The 19,845-nt window shown below is 30.1% G+C and overlaps 2 protein-coding genes across 3 annotated transcripts in view; both read left to right on the forward strand.

Moving 5' to 3' along the window:
- The first annotated feature begins 3,361 nt into the window (after positions 1-3,361).
- LOC136079802 (uncharacterized) lies at positions 3,362-6,262 on the forward strand. Of its 2 annotated transcripts, XM_065796337.1 has the most exons (4): positions 3,362-5,248; positions 5,401-5,626; positions 5,696-5,764; positions 6,095-6,262. In XM_065796337.1, the coding sequence occupies exon 1, from the start codon at positions 3,473-3,475 to the stop codon at positions 4,280-4,282; it is 810 nt and encodes a 269-aa protein (XP_065652409.1). In that variant the 5' UTR covers positions 3,362-3,472; the 3' UTR covers positions 4,283-5,248; positions 5,401-5,626; positions 5,696-5,764; positions 6,095-6,262. The 2 variants fall into 2 exon arrangements, with proteins under 2 accessions (XP_065652409.1, XP_065652408.1); XM_065796336.1 differs by having other exon boundaries at positions 3,362-5,626.
- A 10,838-nt stretch (positions 6,263-17,100) lies between these two features.
- Positions 17,101-19,845, forward strand: part of LOC136079803 (uncharacterized) — a 46,862-nt gene continuing 44,117 nt past the window's right edge. The window contains exon 1 of the mRNA XM_065796338.1: positions 17,101-17,213. The gene's annotated coding sequence lies outside the window, so the exon portion shown is untranslated. The remainder of the gene's footprint in view (positions 17,214-19,845) is intronic.

The raw sequence follows: 19,845 nt of genomic DNA on the forward strand, positions 1-19,845 counted from the left end.
AAATGGTTATTTTTTTTAAATCCATAATAAATTAAGCTTTTTTCAATACTTAGTTCGACATATTTAAAAAAAAAGCAATTTTTCGGGGTAACAAAATTGTAGCTAAATATATACATATTTTTAATCAAAATTACTTTCTTGCTTTAAATAATATTTACAATAAATAAAAAACGTACATAGAAACTAAGAAAAAGGTGAAAGTTGACACACCCAAATAACCCGACAATCATCTAAATATTCTTTGAAATGCGGAAACTTCTAAGTTAGATACTCTGGTAAATAAGCAAAAATAACAAAAAGTAATGTTTGTTAAAAATATAAATAAAAAGTAATAAAATTGTACATTATATTGATGTCAAATCCTATTGATGTCAAATGCTAAATTTGGCATTTGACATCAGCTGTCAAATGGTAGATGGTGAGAACAAAAGCGAAATTAGGTGTCAAATGTGGCATTAGATATTTGGCATTCAATATCTGATCTTGTTCTTGCTACCGCCATTTGGCATTTGACTGCTGATTTTGTCCTCGTCACTGGGGATTTTTAACCGCACCCTTATAAAAAAATGTGTGGAGCGTTTTCTATCACGTGCTACGCGCTTGCAATGATACACTTTCCCAGTGAAAAATAAAACCGCGTCCCACATGGGTTCCGCGTGGGTTCCGTGTGGGATTGATGGGATTTACGTGGGACGGATTTTCCCATGTGGTATCCGTATGGAAATTTGTCACCTTAAACCCATGTGGGTAATCCCACATGGGTTACATGTGGGAACCATATGGTATTTACACACATGGGAAATCCCACGTGGGTTTCCTGTGGGATTTGCATGGGAATTAATTTGAAAATTGGAAACTAAAAAAAAAACTTAAAAAAAAACTAAAAAAAGAATTTTTAAATCGACATTGCATTGCGTTACGTTTATATTGTGTGAAAATAATTTATATTAAGTATGTAAGTACCACGAATAATGTTTATCTTTCTTTATAGAAATAAGATTAAGATTTGTGCAAATAGACGTATTATTAGGATAGTATAATAGTTATTTGAATATAGATCTTGAGTAAATTATTTGCTAACAATTAACTGATGCAAGTTGAAATGTTGTCAAAAACCAATCTTGCATGCATGGGACACTGCAGTGTCCCACAAAGAAATGCAGGTTTGAAAGTCAAAGATTTCCCAATTTTCTTTATTAAAAAAAAAAAAAAATAGGATGGAGATGGGTTTCTGTAACTTTTCATATGCTCCAAAACTTTTAACTTTAGATATAATAAGGTCCTTAAGACTTAAGGGACTTACGAACTACATTATTGAACAAAAACAGGATATTTACAGAAACTTTTCAATTTTTAATCTGGAGTTCCACAGTGTTATTGGGAATAAAGCCCCTGGGTCCAGTTTTCAAAGTAATATGATCTAAAGTAATGTTTAAATAAAATAATAAGCTTTAAAATGCATATAGTTATACATAAAACTCCTGATAGTTAACTATATGTATAACTAGTTATACATATAATTTGTTATAAAAACTTATTTTTTAAGGTTATGCTTGAACAAATTAGTACCAATTAATTCAAATTCAAAATTTAGTTAAAGTTCAAGTTAAAGTTCTTATTTATTCATTGTTTTTGTTAATTTTATATTTATTTGTTCAAATTTATCAGTTAGTACTATTTTTTACTACAGTAAGAATGTTTATCATTGTTGAATGTGATTTTATTAGTAACGCAATTTTATTTTCAACATATTTTGACACCCTTTATATTTTAAATGATGACAGCTTTACTTTTCTATTGATGTTAAATTTATTACGTTTCAATAACTCAGATTGAATCTTAACTGAATTATTGTAAGCTTTGTAGGGGTTTGTTGTATATCAAATGGTGTTCTAAATAAAGTAAAAGTTATATATGTATATATATATATATATATATATATATATATATATATATATATATATATATATATATATATACATACATATATATATATATATATATATATATATATATATATATATATATATATATATATATATATATATATATATATATATATATATATATATATATGTATATATATATATATATATATATATATATTTTTTTTTTTTAAAATGAGAAATAATGCAAATTGATTACTTATTTTACCTAAATCATAGGGTCATCTATGCATAATGATGTTAGATGATGACCCGTTTATTGAACACCTTCACCCTTTATCAAACTCAGTCAATTTTTTGCCATATCCCATTGAAAATGTTGTCAGTTTTTGTTATCATATTATGATGGTATATCTGAATTGTTAATATAATATAAAAAAAATGCATATACCATCAATTTTTTTCTGGTTCAATTATACATTTATTCTCAACAGTACTAAAAGTAAAAAAAAACAACATAAATTGTTCTTTAGATAAGCAAGCTAATTTCTGAATTTAGATTGTTTTTCCTATGATCCTCTACAGTTTTAAGCAACAAAAGTAAGAAGTTTTTAGACCACATTGTTGGTGTAAATACCTCTAATTTTATGTATAAAATTTTATGTATAACTAGTTATACATATAGTTAACTATCAGGAGTTATATGTATAACTGCATGCATTTTAAAGCATTTTATTTAATTTATATATTACATTAGATCATATTACTTTGAATACTGGACCCAGAGACTTTATTCCCAATAACACTGTGGTACTCCAGATTAAAAATTGAAAAGTTTCTGTAATTATCCTGTTTTTGTTCCTCAATGTACTTCGTAGGTCCCTTAAGTTTTATGAACCTTATTTTATATAAAGTTAAAAGTTTTGGAGCCTAAAAAAAGTTACAGAAACCTCCCTATCTTCCCGCTATTTTAATAATTTTTTTTAATAAAGAAAATTAGACTTTCAAACCAGTGTCCCGTGCATGCATGCTTGGTTTTTGACAACATTTGAACTTGCATCAGTCAATTGTTTGCAGATAATATACTCAAGAACTATATTCAAATATCATATGAACATGTTAGAGAATGTTCATATGATATTTGAACATCACAAATTTAATAATATTGTTGTGATATGTTATATAAATAATACCATAATAGATTATGATTTGAAAATAAGCTAGGATATGAAGGCAATGATCAAAGAATAAATTTACTTATAGAAATTTAGATGTTTGTTTATTAGTTTCAGAATATTATATTATGTGTAACCACGGCCTTCTATAATAACAGGCCTTGACATCGCGCAACAAAGTTGATAAACTGAAGGCCAATTCCTAATACTGTGTTTACATTTTCATCTTTTAACATTAGACGAAAGTTTGTGTTCACACTTTTTTAATAAATCTTTAAAATTTGATTGGTTTATAAATTAGATAGCGCAACTTCAAGACGATAACCTTGTAAGGTTCAAGGCGTTACATTGTAAGGTAATAATATTGTCAAACTAACGGTTGGCTTTTTTAATAATTAAAATGCCTTTAAAATGCTGTGTATCTCTTTGCAAGTCGAACTATCTCAACTACAACAAAAATATCAATTTATGCAACTACAACTACAATATCAATTACAACTACAACAAAAATATCAATACTCAACTACAACAAAAATATCAATTTATAAATTCCCGAAGAATCTAGAGGAGAGAAAAAGATGTAGTGAAGCTATCCCAAGAACTGGTTTTATTGTTACAGACTATACAGCAGTATTTCAACTTCATTGGCCAAATGAAGTACCTTTTGAAAGCAAATATGGGAAGCAACGACCTTTAAACCCACCATCTGTTTTTAAAAATATTCCGCCTAGTTGTTTAGCCACACCAGCAAGTAAAGTTAGAAAAACTGTAACTTCAAGCGGTTTTCGAAGCATTTTACTAGATGAGTTAAATGATTTTCTAAAAGAGGATGAACTTATATTTGACGATATTCAATCTTTGTTAAGTGATAATAACGATGTTATTGTTTTCAAGCTTAATAAAAAAAGTTTACACATACAATCAAAAATGTACAAACTTGGTGTTCCATTATTTATTTTAGTAATTTTCAATGATTATTCACTTTTAGCTAACCATAATGGCACAACTTGTAATATTTCATCTTTAGCTGTAAACAAATTAAAGTTAATAAAAACAAAATCAGCTTTATTTGAAGCAGTTAGATTTTTAAAAAATAAAGAAAGTTCGCTTCAGTTAAATATTCTATTCGAACACCTTAATGCTATGAGAAAAGTTAATGTTGGTGAAGTTTTATATACTTCAGATATTATATGTAGAGCATATGAGTATTTTGCTATGTGACGAAGTTTATATGACTGTTTGTGTATTGACTACAAGTTGCCAAGTATAAGGACATGATTGACTTCAAAAATAAGCTCAACGGAGTACCTAAGTTTCATGAATATAGTGTTTTTATGAATTTAAATCCATTGAAAAGAACTTCCATACTACTAATTGATGAGGTCTATGTCAAAGCTTCATTACTTTTCCAAAGAGGTGCTTTGTTTGGTCAAGCAGTAAACTACCCTGAAAAGTTAGCTAAAACAATTTTATCATTTATGATTAAATGTCTTTTTGGAGGTCCAGAATTTATATGTAGAGCTCAACCTGTTGCAAATTGTTCTTCTGAATTTCAGTTTGCTCAATGTCAACAAATTGTTGATACGATAAATAATATTGAAAATAGTAAGACACTGGTAATAATTACTGATGGTAACCGTGTAAATCAAAGATTTTTTGGTATGTTTAAAACAGTTGATAGTAAACCATGGTTAACAACATCAGGTATATTTATTATTGTATGATTATGTGCATCTCTTAAAATCTATATGAAACAATTGGTTGACAGAAAAGACTGGCGAACTTCAATTTTTGAACAATAAAGAACTGGCTTTGGCTAAGTGGAGTGATTTAGAAACTTTATATAAAACTGAGTGCAATAGTCTTTTTAAACTCTCTAAACTTACAGCTAAATCAGTTTATCCAAAACCAATAGAGAGACAATCTGTAAAGTTTTGTTTGTCTGTTTTTTGCGAAGAAACAGTAGCTACATTAAGAACACATCCAGAGATTGAAAATAAAGCATTTGAAGGTACTGCTGTATTTATTGAAAAAATATTTTTTTTTCGAATGCTGTTAATGTCAAAGCACCTGGTGCTGGCATTTGGTTTAGAAATGAATTATGCGGAGAAATCCACTCAGTTGGTGATCAACAGTTACAACTGCTAAGAGATATTGCTGAACTGTCAAATTTTATGAAACCTACAGGTAAGCGTGTAAAACAGCTTACGCTAGATACTGCTAAAGAATTACTCTCTAATTACCACTCCCAAAATACTAAAGCTATCATAATTTATGTGAAAATTAGTTTTGTAATTTGTTATGCTATTTACTTGTTATGTTTTTTATTTTCTCATTAGCTTATATGTCTCAATATGTTTGGAAAACATAGACTGCCATTACACCCTACCTAATATAAAAATATATCAATATAAGTAAAAGTGAAAGTTTAATCGGCCTTCAGTTTTTACGGCATTTTGCGCGATGTCAAGGCCTGTTATTATAGAAATCCGTGTGTGTGACGAAAAAGTAAAGATACTTTTGCATTCAGTGGCTCTTGCACCTAAGGTTTATATCATTGAAAAAGTAGGTTTTTACATTTTTGTTTTTGTTTTTTTGTTTAACTACTTATCCTAATTGATCACTTTTTTTCAGGATTCTCTTCATGGGTTCAAGCTCATTACGCATAATATGTGTTCAATTACCCATAATACGTTAGTCATTGTAAGTAATAAATTAGAAAATAATTATTTGTGAAATATTGTAGTCATTAATGACTTCAACCTGGCTATTTGTGAAATATTGTAGTCATTAATTACTTCAACCTGGCTAATAACTAAAATTGCTCTCTTTCTCTCTCTCTCTCTCTCTCTCTCTCTCTCTCTCTCTCTCTCTCTCTCTGTCTCTCTCTCTGTCTCTCTGTCTCTCTCTCTCTCTCTCTCTCTCTCTCTCTATATATATATATATATATATATATATATATATTTATATATTTATATTTATATTTATTTGTATTTTTTTTTTTTTTTTTTTTTTTTTTTAAAATGTTTGAAGAAAGTTAGAAGATACTAAAAACCTTGGTATTATGCAAGCCGAAGCGATTTAATTAATTCAATCGACAAAAAACGGCGTGTAAATTGCAAAAGAAAAAATAATATTTTTAATATTCAATTTGGATGTATTGATTAATAGCATTTATTTTAAAATAAATTCATTTTGCAACACGTTTTTTAATTTTATAAAATTTCGTCATAATAGTTTAAGGTAAATCCCACAGGTTATAAGTGGAAAACATCACATGTAAAAGATCAAAAATGCTACACATTTTGAATACCAAATGGGATAAAGTAGCAAATACCAGATTAAGTTAAGCCTCTCTGAAAGCTTTGATGATTAATTTTAAATAACTATTCAAGTAATTTTTAAATTAAAAGAATTTTAAAAATTATCATAGAAGCATTCGGACTTTCATTTGTCTAGTATTGACTACTTTTATACCATTTGGATTAAAATATGTGTCATTTAAGATCTATAACATGTAGTATTTTCCGCCTATATCCCATGTTGGATTTACCACATAAAACCCATGTGGGATTTACCATATGAAACCCACATGGGACAAAATAATAATCCCCATATGGGTTACATATGGTAAAAACCCACGCGTATCCCATATGGGATTTACCATATGGAATCCATGTGGGATTTACCATATGAAACCCACATGGGACAAAATAATAATCCCCACATGGGTTACATATGGAAAAAATCCACGCGTATCCCATGTGCGCTTTTTCACTGGGTTAGAGAAAAACGCCCACGAAATTTGACACCTTATTATGTTTGCATACCTATAATAACTATAGTAGATGTATAAATAAATCAATTTGACAATATATCCTGAAGATTAAAGCTTATTTTGCTTATAAAACTGAAGTTTTTCAAAGTAAATGATATTTAATAGTACAAGCAAATATATTAAAATGCAAATATAAACAAAAAAATTAATCAAACTCCATAAAATAATACAAGAATAACCAAAATTTTAAGAGCAAAATCCAGGTCGGAACTCGGCACCTCTGGACGGTTTACGAAACCCGCCCGAAGGGGGGAGGGGGAGAGCAACTAATCACTGTTCTTTTTTTAGAAAAAATGAACATTGGTTGGTTGCCTCTCTCAAACGGGTCTCGGAAAGGATCTGGTGGATGTCGAGTTATGAACACAATTTCGTATACTGCATAAATATTAAAATGCGAATATAAATAAAAAATTAACCAAATTTTATAAAATAGCACAATAATAACCAAAAATTTAAGAGCAATACAACAGCCTGCAAAATTCAGGTCAGAACTTGACACCCCTGGACAATTTTTGGGACCCGCCCGAGAGAAAAAAAAACAAACAACCACTGTTCCTTTTTGAGAAAAAATGAACAGTGGTTGGTTGCCTCTCTCAAACGAGTCTTGAAAAGGGTCTGGGGAGTGCAGAGTGATGACCAGAATTTTTCAGGCTGCAAAGATATTAAAATGCAAATTTAACAAAAAATTAACCAAATTCCATAAAATAGCACTATAATAACAAAAAATTAAAGAGCAAACACAACAACATGCAAAATTCAGGTCAAAGCTCGACACCCCTCGACTGTTTTTGGGACCCGCCCAAGGGTGGCAACTGACCATTGTTCTTTTTTTTCAGGAAAAGTGATCAGTGGTTGATTGCCACTCTCGAACGGGTCTCAAAAATGTCTGAGAAATGTTAAGTAACAACCATGATTTTGCAGGCTGCATACGATACAACTAGTTCAAAAAATAGCATTCAAAAATAATATTAAAGAACAACAATTTATACTGCTGTTGCTTTTACTAGTGGTGGTTGCAGTTTAACAATGACAGCAGCAATTATCCATATACTATCTATTAGAGGGACTAATGTAATAGGCAGAGTGTTCTTTAGAAGTCAAAATTCTTTCAGCCTCCCAATGAATCTTGAACATTGAAACCTTTATCAAAAAGTGCAATAAAACCGGGAGTGAATCTTCTTGCAAGATTGCAATCTTTAGTTATAAAACAATCTGAGGAAGATCCAGAGTAACCTTTAGATCCAGAGTAACAAAAGAGATAGAACTGCCTTTAGTACAAAATACAAGTTTTTTTAATGTGTTTCTACTTTTATAAGAACTATGTTGGACATAAGCATTGGCAGATTTTTGAATAGTTTGTTTAGTACAGTCACCAATACCTTCAACATAAACAACATCTCCAATAAAATGAGGATGTGTAAAATTTAATGTTTCTTCTGGAGTAGGCCGATATATTAATGGTTCAAGTTCTAGGGCTAATAAAGTTATAAATGTAGTTAAAATCCTAGAGGCGTGACTTACTGTAATTTTCAAAGCGAAATACTAAATCTTGTAATGGTGAGTCAAGTCGAATACGCATTAAAGTAAGTAACACATCATCTTCAACAAAAAGCTGTCATGCTGGACCAGGTTTCTTTCTACTTGAAGGTTAACTAACAGGACTAAATTGATATTGCTTTGGTTCAAATGAACGTTTATGATCAATAAAGTAAGAAACTTTTTTATGTTTAGCTTTAACACGGCTAACAATATATAAAAAAAAATTTTCAGTTGGAGACCCAGTATACAATTTTATGACTTTAGGTGAAGAACCCACTGCCTCCCATGTTAATCTTTTATAAAGTGTTGTTGGTTTTAGATAAGTTGCTGGTGCGTTAGTAATTAAATTGAGTTGTTGTGGAGAAAGTTGCTGATCAGATGCTGTTAATGATAGACATGGAGGAGATATTGACAGAGAAGACTGTTGGTGAATGTTGTTGTTATTGTTACTGCTACTAGTAGTGGTACAGGTACTTGAAAAATGTGTATTTTTTTGTTTTTTAGAAACTTTAATAGGTGTATATTGAGGCATTGGTAATTTTATTTTATTTTGAGGAGGAGATGTTTCATATACTTTCAAATATAACCTTGGATGAGGGGATTGCTCAGCTGGCTTCTCATATTCAAAATGATTTAAACATACTTTTGTATTCTTATTTACAGTATATAGCTTTCTTTTTTTTGTTAAAGGGTTTTGTTAATAATTTTACTCCATGTGGAAAAATATTTCTCTTTACAAGTAAAAAATTTTAATTCGCTGAAACTAAATGTCTTCCAATTATGATATTATAAAACATACTTTTCTTTGTATCGACGAATTACTCAAACATCATTTTTAGAGTTTGGCTATGGCATTTAGGCCTACCTTGAACATTTATATCAGCATATCTGATGAGATATTTTGCTTTCAGATGCTCGAAGAAATGTACGGAACGTCTAAAAAACCAGAGCGACGAGATTTTCGCACGCATGAGATTGTTAGAGACAAAGAATGAGCAAGATGTGTTTCTACTATCGTTGATTACAAGCATGAAGGCGAAAACTCACCAACCCAGAAACGAAGGTGCCGAAAGAAGAGTATGTCATGACTTTTCATTTACATACAAGGTTTTAGTAGGGGATGCAAATGAAAAGGTATGTGTGGATGCCTTTAAAAGCCTTTATGGTATTAGAATAAGTCGTATTCAACGATTGCGCTCCCTGTAGGTATTAAGAAAATCACCAAAGGACCTTCGAGGGAAAAAATTAGGAACGAATGCAATCAGGGGCATTGTAAGACTTCTGATAAGAGAAAATTGAAAGTTATCCGGTGAAACAGAGCAAATATGCTGGTAAAACTATCAATTATCTAAATGCAAGACTAAATATCAAAATTTTTTACTTCATGTTCAAAGAAAAACATCCTGAAGCAAAATGTAGCTATAAATTTTTTCTAGGCTACTTTAAGGACAACGTTACGTTAAGATTTGGCCGTCCCCAGATAGACTCTTGTTGCACCTGTGAGGAACATAATTTAAAATAACGAAGCCGTCATCTCAGTGATGCAGTAAACCTTTGATTTTTATTAGTTTTTTGTAAAAAAATTATTAAATATATAAAAGACAAGCTTTTTGTTATTATCTTTAACACATGTAAACAAAAAGGTTTAAAGTCAGACAACTTTAACTATGTATAACACATATATATCACAAATTTTGATGTATATTTTAACAAATCTGATATTTAAAGACGTCAAAAAGCACCCAGATTTTTTTTGAATTTATTACAGTAATAATTTTGGATTTAATAAGTTTGTTTTCTCGTTCCCTGAAAAAATAGTTTTTATGACTTAAAACGTTTTTGTAGTTATCGATTCAGTTATAATGACGTCGTTATCTGGCAAAAGGTCTGAAGAAGTTGAAGCCACGGCTCCGTTAATGAAATGTCATTTTTTTGAGTTGATTCATTTTTTAAAAGACGTGAGCATTAGAAACTAGATAATCTAGTGTCTAATGCTCGAGTAATAATAAGTCTCGAGTCTCGATTTCTCGTCTGGTGTCGGTGCGATACCATACAGTATCAGTATCGAAATTACGCGATACTGGTATCAAAAGTATCGTTAATGTTGGAACCGTTTGGTATCGTTTGGTTTCGATGCAATACTTTACAGTATCAACTTCGAGATCACGCGATACTGGTATCGAAAGTATCGGTTATGTTGGTATCGTTTGATATCGCTGCGATACCATGCAGTATCGATATCGAGATCACGCGATACTGGTACTGAAAGTATCGTTTATGTTTGTATCGTTTGGTCTCGGTGCGATACCTTACGGTATCGATATTGATACTAGTATCAAAAGTTATTGGTTATGTTGGCATTATTTGGTAACGATAGTATCATTTGGTATTGCAACTCGGGTCATCATGAGAACTTCCATGTTATTTTTATAAACGATTTGTAATTTGAAATAGTAAATTCGTATAATTAATGAGATATATATGTGGCTCGTTTATTATAAAAAAAAAGTTCTCTAAGCTGGTTGTATGACATCATGTTTATCATTTAATTTCTCATCTGGTATCTTTGTTTTAATTTAAGTATTTGTGTGGTACCACTTCTGTATTTTAATTACAATTTTTTCTACCGTGAATAAAAGGAAAGAAAAGATCTTTTTAACATTTATTTCTATATTAAATTTTTACAAATTATTAAATTATGTTAAACAGTGTGTAAGGGCGGACAAAAAGGTTAGGGAGGGGGGTGGTATTCGGCGTAACTACCCCCTTCCCCTACCTAAAAAACTTCAAACTTCAAAATATTATTGATAAAATTAAAAAACAAGAAAAAATAAAAAAAATTTATATAACCATTCAATATATTTATTATTACTAACTATCTTACAACCTTTCTAAAATCATTCTAAATATCAAATGCAACAGTTGTTTTATTTTGAAAAAAAGCAAACCTTATTTTTTATATTTTTTTTGGTCCGACTACCCCCCTAGAACAATGACCTGGATCAGCCCCTGCAATGTGTAATTTTCCATGTCGTTATTCCAACTCTATCGAATTTTTATTCCATTCAAGCGAAAATTTTCTGTGCGGATATAATCTCCAAGGGAATAGTTTTGCAATCATTAAAAAGTGTTTTTCTTATAATTGTCCAAAGAAAATTGCTTGTGATGCAATGGTTAATGATTATTGTAAACAAGTATTAGAAATGGTTGTTCAAAGGGAATTAGTTTTGTAACTATCATTAGTTAGAGTTTTTCATATAATTCTTCAAAGGGAATTGCTTGTGATGCAATCGTTAATGATTATTCTAAACGGATATTAGAAATGATTGTTCAAAGGGAACTGATTTCGTAACAGGCACTACAGTTATTTTAATTTAATTAATTGTGTGATATCGCATTCATATTTGAATTTCTCTTCTGGTATCGTTACTTTTATTAAATCTCTCGTGGTATCGTAATTCTCGCTTTGTTCTGTGTTCAACGTTCAACAACTAAACTTTAGTTTTAAACAATTAAATATAAGTATGCTTTAGTTATTAAAGAAAACTAATCTTCACTCGTTATGCCTTTTACAACATCTTTAATCTGGGATTCATTCAAGAAAAATATAGGTAAGCACTACTTACTAAGTAATTTTTATACTTTATCTCAAAAGGTAATTGCCGGCAATGTCGGGAAATATTTCTAAAATTAATTACCGGCAGAATTATTCTTACATATAATAACTTAACTTTAAATTCGTAAGTTTGCGTAACCAAGCGGATAAAGTTAAGGCATGTTAACACGAAGTTCTAGGTTCAAGTCTTTCATGAGAATTAGTTTTTTTTAATTTTCTTTTAACTAAAAATGCAGGTTTTTTTTTATAACTATTATTGTTTATTAACTATTAGGATTTAAAAAAAAACTAATTTAATTGGTGGAGCAATAATTCATGAATCGCAAAGCACAGTGAGCTAAATTGATGGCCAGGTTGTATGCCGGCCCACTATGAATTTGTTTTTGTTTCATATAAAGATACCTAGTAACTAATTGTAAAAAAAAAAATTAAATTCACGTCTATCAAAGGGTCTTTTTTTCGTAATAATATTTCTGAAATTATTTAACTCTTTTGACATTTTTTAGAGGTAAAATTTACAGTAAATGCCCCCAAAACTTAATTTTGCCTCAGGCCTCAAGTGAGTTCAAAGCGTCCCGGCTCTGTTGTTTTTAATTTAAAAAAAAAATTTTTCTTCAAGATCGGCGTCAATTAGTAGTTGATCATGACATCATTACTTTGATTGCTACTGAGTGCTTGCCGTTCAGTTTTGCTGATTCTGAAAATTTTAAGAGGTTTATGAACAAAATATTACTAAATGTCGCAATAAAACATTCAACGACTTTCTCAAAAAATAAACTTCCTCAGCTTTACCATACACTGAAGGTAGTAATGCATGAAGTTATGGAAAAAGAACTCATAGATCTTAATCAGGTTGCCATAACCACCGACCACTGGACATCAAGGGCAAATGATTCATACATGACCGTGACATTACATTATATCTTGCCAGACTTTGCCCTAAAGAAATTTACATTAGAAGTGTGCCTATTCAAAGAGTGACACACTGGTATCATCATTGCAAAAGCACTTAATAATACACTCTCATACCCTGAATCATTAGAAAAAATACCCAATAAACTGTGTGTTATTGATCAGGCATCAAATATGGTATGTGCTCTAAACAACAATGTGTCTTTAATAACTAAAGAAGAAGTTTCTGTCACATGCAGTGATCACAAACTCAACACTGCACTTCAAAGAACAGTTGAAGGTACCCCGGAACTGAAAGATGCTTTTAATAAAGCTAGCTCACTTACTACCAGGCTTCATAAACCTTCAGTGTTTTGTTGAAAGATGCTTGTTCTTACCACAAGATGTAACCACGAGATGGAACAGCCATTACAATATGCTGCACGTCATGCTTCGACTGAAGTTTCCACTCATATTTACGCGATACAGAAGGTGATGATTAGAAGAAAATTGTACCTACAGATAAACAGTTCCTACTCTTTGAAGCTATTGTTCCAGTGCTTAAATCTGTTAAAGAATTATCAGTTTTTTTTATCTTCTGATACAGAGATCCGAATTTAAATGTCACTGTGGAAAGTAACAGCACTCATCAACTTCATCGAGAAAGAAAAAAATAATTATGTTACTCATGGAAACAATAAATTAGTAGAAAAATTATTGGAGGACTTATTATCAGAACTAAATAAGAGATTCCCATACAAAGGCCGTGAATTACACGCATTTGCACTAGGACATTACCTTCATCCATTTTTTCGTGGACATCTTCTTGATGTTGATGATGAAAATATTTAAAAACTGGTTGAAAACCATCCCACAACCAAAGAATACTTTAAGGATTCTTCATTGCCTGTCTCAAGCTCCAGTAATAACAATTAGTATAACAGTAGTAACGATTCCGTTGCTGATAATGCACAAGGTTTGGAGGAATATGAGTACAATATTATTTTAGCAAAGTATAAGGAAGATACTAATTCACATCATATACACAAAAACCCTCCTAATAAACTTGAAATGGAAAAATACCAAAAAACAATAAGATCAAAAAATGCAAGAAAAACTGACACCTTAGCATGGTGGAAGCAGCATGCAGCGGAACTTCCCATCCTTTCGGGTATTGCAAGATCTTGGTTGGCAACTCCACCAACCTCTGCATCATCTGAAAGAGCATTTTCTGCTTCTGGCTTTGCAATCACTGATCATAGATACAATCTCGATAGTGATAAGGCAGATAAGTTTGCATTTATAATGCAGAACTATTCCGCCTTTGAAAATTACATTAAAAAATGGCCCATCGAACAGAAAAATGAAAAAGATATAGGACATGAATCAGACTTATCTTTGCCAATATTAATAAAAGAAAATCCTAAAATACCAACAAAAGTACGGCAAAGGAAAAAACAACAAATGTACGATAGCCGAAGTATTGTAGATTATTAAAAAACAATAACTAAATCTCTAAAAAGCAATTGTACTTGTATTTTGTTAATAAAAAATTCGATAAGTCATGATTTAATTTTTTGTTTTTTTTGTTTTATTGAAATTCTCGATTCGAGACCATGCGATACTATACGATTCTTTTTATTATCGGTATCGTTTGGTATCGAAGCGATACTGATAGTATCGACATTCGAACATAAGTGATACTACACAATATGAGACCTTCCTTCTCGGTATCGAGTGGTATCGAACCAATACTGATAGTATCAACATTAGTATATAGGAGATACCACGCGATACGAGACCAGTCTTCTCGGTATCGACTTATACGATACCAATTATCTAGTGTCTATTAAGCATTACACATTTTTGAATGAGGTAGACCGGTTTTTATCATTTATATCAAAACGTTGCAATTAGTTGTTAATTTAAATTTACATTTTAGTAATTATTTTAATTATTGTCTGATGGTTTTTATAAATTTCAAACAAACATTTTAGATTTTAAAACCCTTTTTAAATTTATTTTATAAAAGTTTTAACGTAATAGTTATTTTAATGCTTATAGAAACCAGTACATTTTATTTAACTAATAAATTAAAGTCGTTAAATAATGTTTGTTTACGGAAAAAAACACATAATCTTTAAGTGCAATACTGTGTTTACAAGGCAAGACCTTTACACTAATGGCTGATGGATGCATAACAGAAAACGCTGTGCAAGAACTCTTTGACCAAATTGAAGCTGATAAACTTCATAAATATAAGATAACATGTTCGTTTGTTCAAGTTTACTTGGAAAAGGTTTATGATTTGCTGTCATGACAGCAAGGAACTTCCAGTCTCTGACTGGAAGTTACTTGCTGTCATGACTCAGCAAATGATCATTCTTGCAATTCTTTTGTTACGTAAATCTTACTCCGAATAACAGATATAAAAAATCCACGATAAATAATGCTCGGTAACGTAAGTGATGTGACGTTAGTTAAATACCTTGTATCAAAAAAATAAGTTTATTTTCCTTAGCCGGTCACCTCTGATAAATTTTTATACATTTTTTAAATTAGCATAGAATTCTTAACATCTTGCGAAAGTTTTTAATACTAACCACTTAACTGATTCGTGAAAATCTGACCTAAATATTGAAGCAATTTTTTTACCCTGTTTTCCGTGTCACGTAAGTTAAGTGGCATTTTCAGAAATAAGTTCGCCCTTTTTTGGCCAGACTCAAAACTTTTTAGCTTATCTTATTCTTTAGATTAACAGCTTTCATGCAAAATAGCAAAAAGTTTAATTTACTGTTTAAATAGGCAAATATTTGATAAAGTTGTTGAGCGTGTAACGTAAGTTACATGGAATGCCCATATGAAATGGAGTTGCCCATATTTACATAGTAATTTATGTATTTAATATATTAACATAATAATTTATGTATTTAATAATTTACAAAGCATTTTGCACAGTATAGTAGTTTTTAAAAAACGTAATATAAATATATTTTCCTTTTCAAATTTTAGTTTTTTGAGTTTAGATTTTGATTTTTTCTTCAAGATTTTCTTTTTGTTAGATAATTTATCTTACAAATTGCGTGGTCAGGAATGATGTTTGATCGCACTTCTTTAATTTTTATCGAACATTTTTGGCAAACTTGAGTCTTTATCGGACAAATTGTCTGGTACTAAAAAGTTTGTTATTTCGAGTCCTGTCTTAATATATCGAAGCTTTTGACACATTTCCACACTATCTTCTACTTCTAAAATTAAAAGCTTATCGAATAGATGACAAAATCTACAATTGGATGGATGAGGTCAGCAGCAGAGTATGAGTGTTAGTGGTACCTCAGAATGGATAATAGTAAATAGTGGGATCCCCCAGTATTTACTTTAATGATATATATTAATGATTTTCCTGATATCGGTTTCAGATGTTGTATCGGTGTTTTGGTATTTGAAAATCTTTTTTAGTATGCAAGTCGCAAATTTGTGGAATAGTCTACCATCTGAAATAGTATGTTCGACACCTGTTGCAACGTTTAAAAATATTTAGATGCATATTAAAATCAAATATCCAATTGCATGTAAACAATTAGTCTGACACAAGTAGATATAACGGAACAAAAGGTTGATTGGCTTATTTTGTATACGTAATTATTCTATTTGTAAAATAATAACCTTAGATAATAATAATAACAATATGTTATATCAAAACTCTTATAACAGTTATTTGCTTAGAGATCCCTTAAAGTCCTCCAACGCCCAGTTTGTGGACATATTATATTTTAATAAAAACAATCCTCATATTTGAATAAAAAAAACAGGTTTATCATTTTTTGAAATCTTAAATAGTAAAGTTATACAATTTACTGTATGTTTACTGCAGTATGCCAGAAAACAAACTCTTTTATTGTTATAGAGTATAATTTTTTTTATTATAGAAAAAAAAATTAACATGAAATTAATTTACCAATTAATTAATCACCAACTAATTTTTATATTCATTTTTTCAGTGTTTTATATTAAAAACGATTCATTTTAGTGTTAGCTAAAAAAAATAGCTTAAAAAAATATTATTACCAAAAGTATTCATAATAAATTGTATTTTGTATTTTATCTTTTATGCCTGGCTAAATTATTCAATTGAGCATGAGATCTTAATGTCATGCTCAAATAATCTAATGCTTAGAGAATTTAGGTTAGTGTATAAATAAAAGGAATCTTGCACAACAAAATGATGTACTTATTTAATTCGTGCCTGAATAACGTAAAGTGAGGGGGTAAGAAATTACTTACTAGCAAATTTTTTTTTTTATGTTTGCTTTTAAGATATTTACTGCATAACTTATTGGATTCAATTATACTGTAAATATCTTAAATAAGATAGTTTATATATATCTTTTATTTTAAATAAGCATGCATATTTAAAACATTTTCTAAATAATATTAAAAAATTAAAAATTCGTTGTTAATGTGTTAGTAACAGAAACTTTTTAATACAATATAATATCTTTTAAGCCAACTTTTGTAAAATTAATTTTTGTTTATAACTAAACCTGAAGTTACCTGAAAGTCTTTCTGTGTTTGTAGCAAAGATATTAAAACATAAACCTTTTACATCATTACACGTTCTATATCCTTCTAATATTTGAACTAAATAATCATGTTGAGCAGCACCACTTTCAATAGCTGAAATGTCAAGTAGTTTCATTTACCAATAATAACTGAAATTGCAAAAATTTATTTTTTGGATTTTTAACTTTTTGCATTTTCTATAATTTTTCCATTAAAATGTACTGTATTTTTACTGGCAACAGCTTCAACATTTTGCTTAAATTTTTCAGCATTTTAATGGATGGATTTCATTTAAGCTTACGTAACATTTATTCAAGGCAAAGGAAAATTAGAAACTTTGCTCAAAATTGTAATTTTGAACATTTATAATTTCAGTCATTAAAAAAATTGCTGCTAATAGTACGTACTTTACCAGTAATTTTTTAAATGACACAGTGAATGTATGTACTCACAAAAACTTATAACTGTAGTACTCACAATAAACTTACAAGATTTATTTAAAATTAAATTTATTTTTTAAACAAGAATAGAAGTCGTCTGGTACCAATACGAAATATACCAACAATTTTATCTATAAAGTCTTTTTTCTTGACATTGCAGTTGGATTTCTGAAAGATCAGGTTAATAAGCTTGAGGAGCCTGACTAGCTAGTTTAAGTATGGCTGAGTACTGCAAAATAATGAGCTGGATTTAATGAACAATAAAGCTGATGTGCTTTTGCCATATAACTCCATTTGTATGCAATTAAAATTCTTGGAGATGAAAACAGATATATTTAAATTTACTTCAAAAAACTCAAATACTTTTATAGGGAAAAAGGGGGCTAAATAGTACCCCCTAAGGAAAAAAATTAATAAAAATAAAACTAAATGTAGGAAAAAGTTTATTATTAGACAGAAACAAGCATTGATGAAACTAAAACAAACAATCATGATTTCAAGATGTAAATATTAAAATAAAGAGCACACTAATAAAAACTAAAAATAAACAAGGTGGTACTAATTACCCACAAGAAGGTTCAAATAGTACCACTAGTGAGGCTAATAAGTACCAAAGGGTACGAAGAAAAAAAAAGCTAAGCACTAATAATAAGTAATAAATAAAACAATAACTGGTTCATTCTACACTTGTAAAATATATTTATTGACATAATTCACATATATAACTATCATGTGACCCATTTTGAGACTCAGATGATGAGCATGCAACATGTAACCATGCTCCACAAATTAAACACTGGATCATATTCTCCTCAATGTCCTCATCATACATGAAGCAGTACCAACGCTGCCCTTTGTTATCTTTAGAGGTTGGAGTAATTAGTACCACAGGTACGACTTACCCCACCATCACAGGTACGACTTACCCGACTATGACTAAACATAGTTTTCTACTTTAGTGTTTTATTGGGCAAAGTGAATCGGAAAAAAACGTATTTATTAATGAAGAAGAATGGATGGGCTAACACCATAAAAAAATATAGATAATTTACGTATATCCACGCCTGCAAGGTACGACTAGTAGGACAGTGTAATTATTACATCAAACAGTGTAAAAAAAGGGAAACAGACTTACCTCCTTTCTCTAACGTTCGATTCCGTCATTTTTTGGTCAGTATACATATTTCATCTGCTGGCTTGATTTTATCGTGTTTCCACCAATTTCAACGAATCAGAAAAAGAACAATGATGCTGGTACGAACTGCACAGCAGTACTAATTACCCCCCTTTTCCCCTACTTGCTAGTCCATCTTGTCTGCCATAGAATAGGAGTTTTTGTGATATAAGATCTCTGTTTTAGGATTTCACGAAAAATTGCAATAATTACTTTAATAGTGTTGATAGTATTTGGTACCACTGCTACATCTTTTAGATTATTACCTTCGAGATTAAGTTTATGTAAAACCTTTGGTATATTGCTTGAATACCATTTTCTTTTCCAGCCATTATGGAGCACCCATCATAACCTTGACCGAGCAAATTATTAAGGAAAAGCAAAACGTTTTGCATTTTTGAATGATGTAATCAGATATTGTGACAGGGTTCATATCTTTCAGCGGTAAAAATCCAAGATAATTATCAGTTGGTTATAACAATACAATGAGTATTGCTATTACTAACTGATCGTCAATAGAAGTTTTTGAAGTACATTTTACAGTTCCATATCATAGTTTGACCTATGGTTTTCATTTTAAGTTCTTCAGATTCTGGTTCGAGAGATCCTGCTCCTGATGAACAAGCAACATCTTTCGTTTTCAGTTTTTTGCGGATAGTTTTTTATTGAGTGAAAGAGGAGGTATGAGTACCGTAAAAGTATTTTTCATATATATTTTTTTCT

This window comes from Hydra vulgaris, chromosome 04 (genome assembly GCF_038396675.1).
Source record: "Hydra vulgaris chromosome 04, alternate assembly HydraT2T_AEP".
Taxonomy (NCBI): Eukaryota; Metazoa; Cnidaria; class Hydrozoa; order Anthoathecata; family Hydridae; genus Hydra; species Hydra vulgaris.

Excerpts from the sequence above, each read along its gene's own strand:
- LOC136079802 (XM_065796336.1), top strand. The coding sequence starts at position 3,473 with ATGCTGTGTATCTCTTTGCAAGTCGAACTATCTCAACTACAACAAAAA.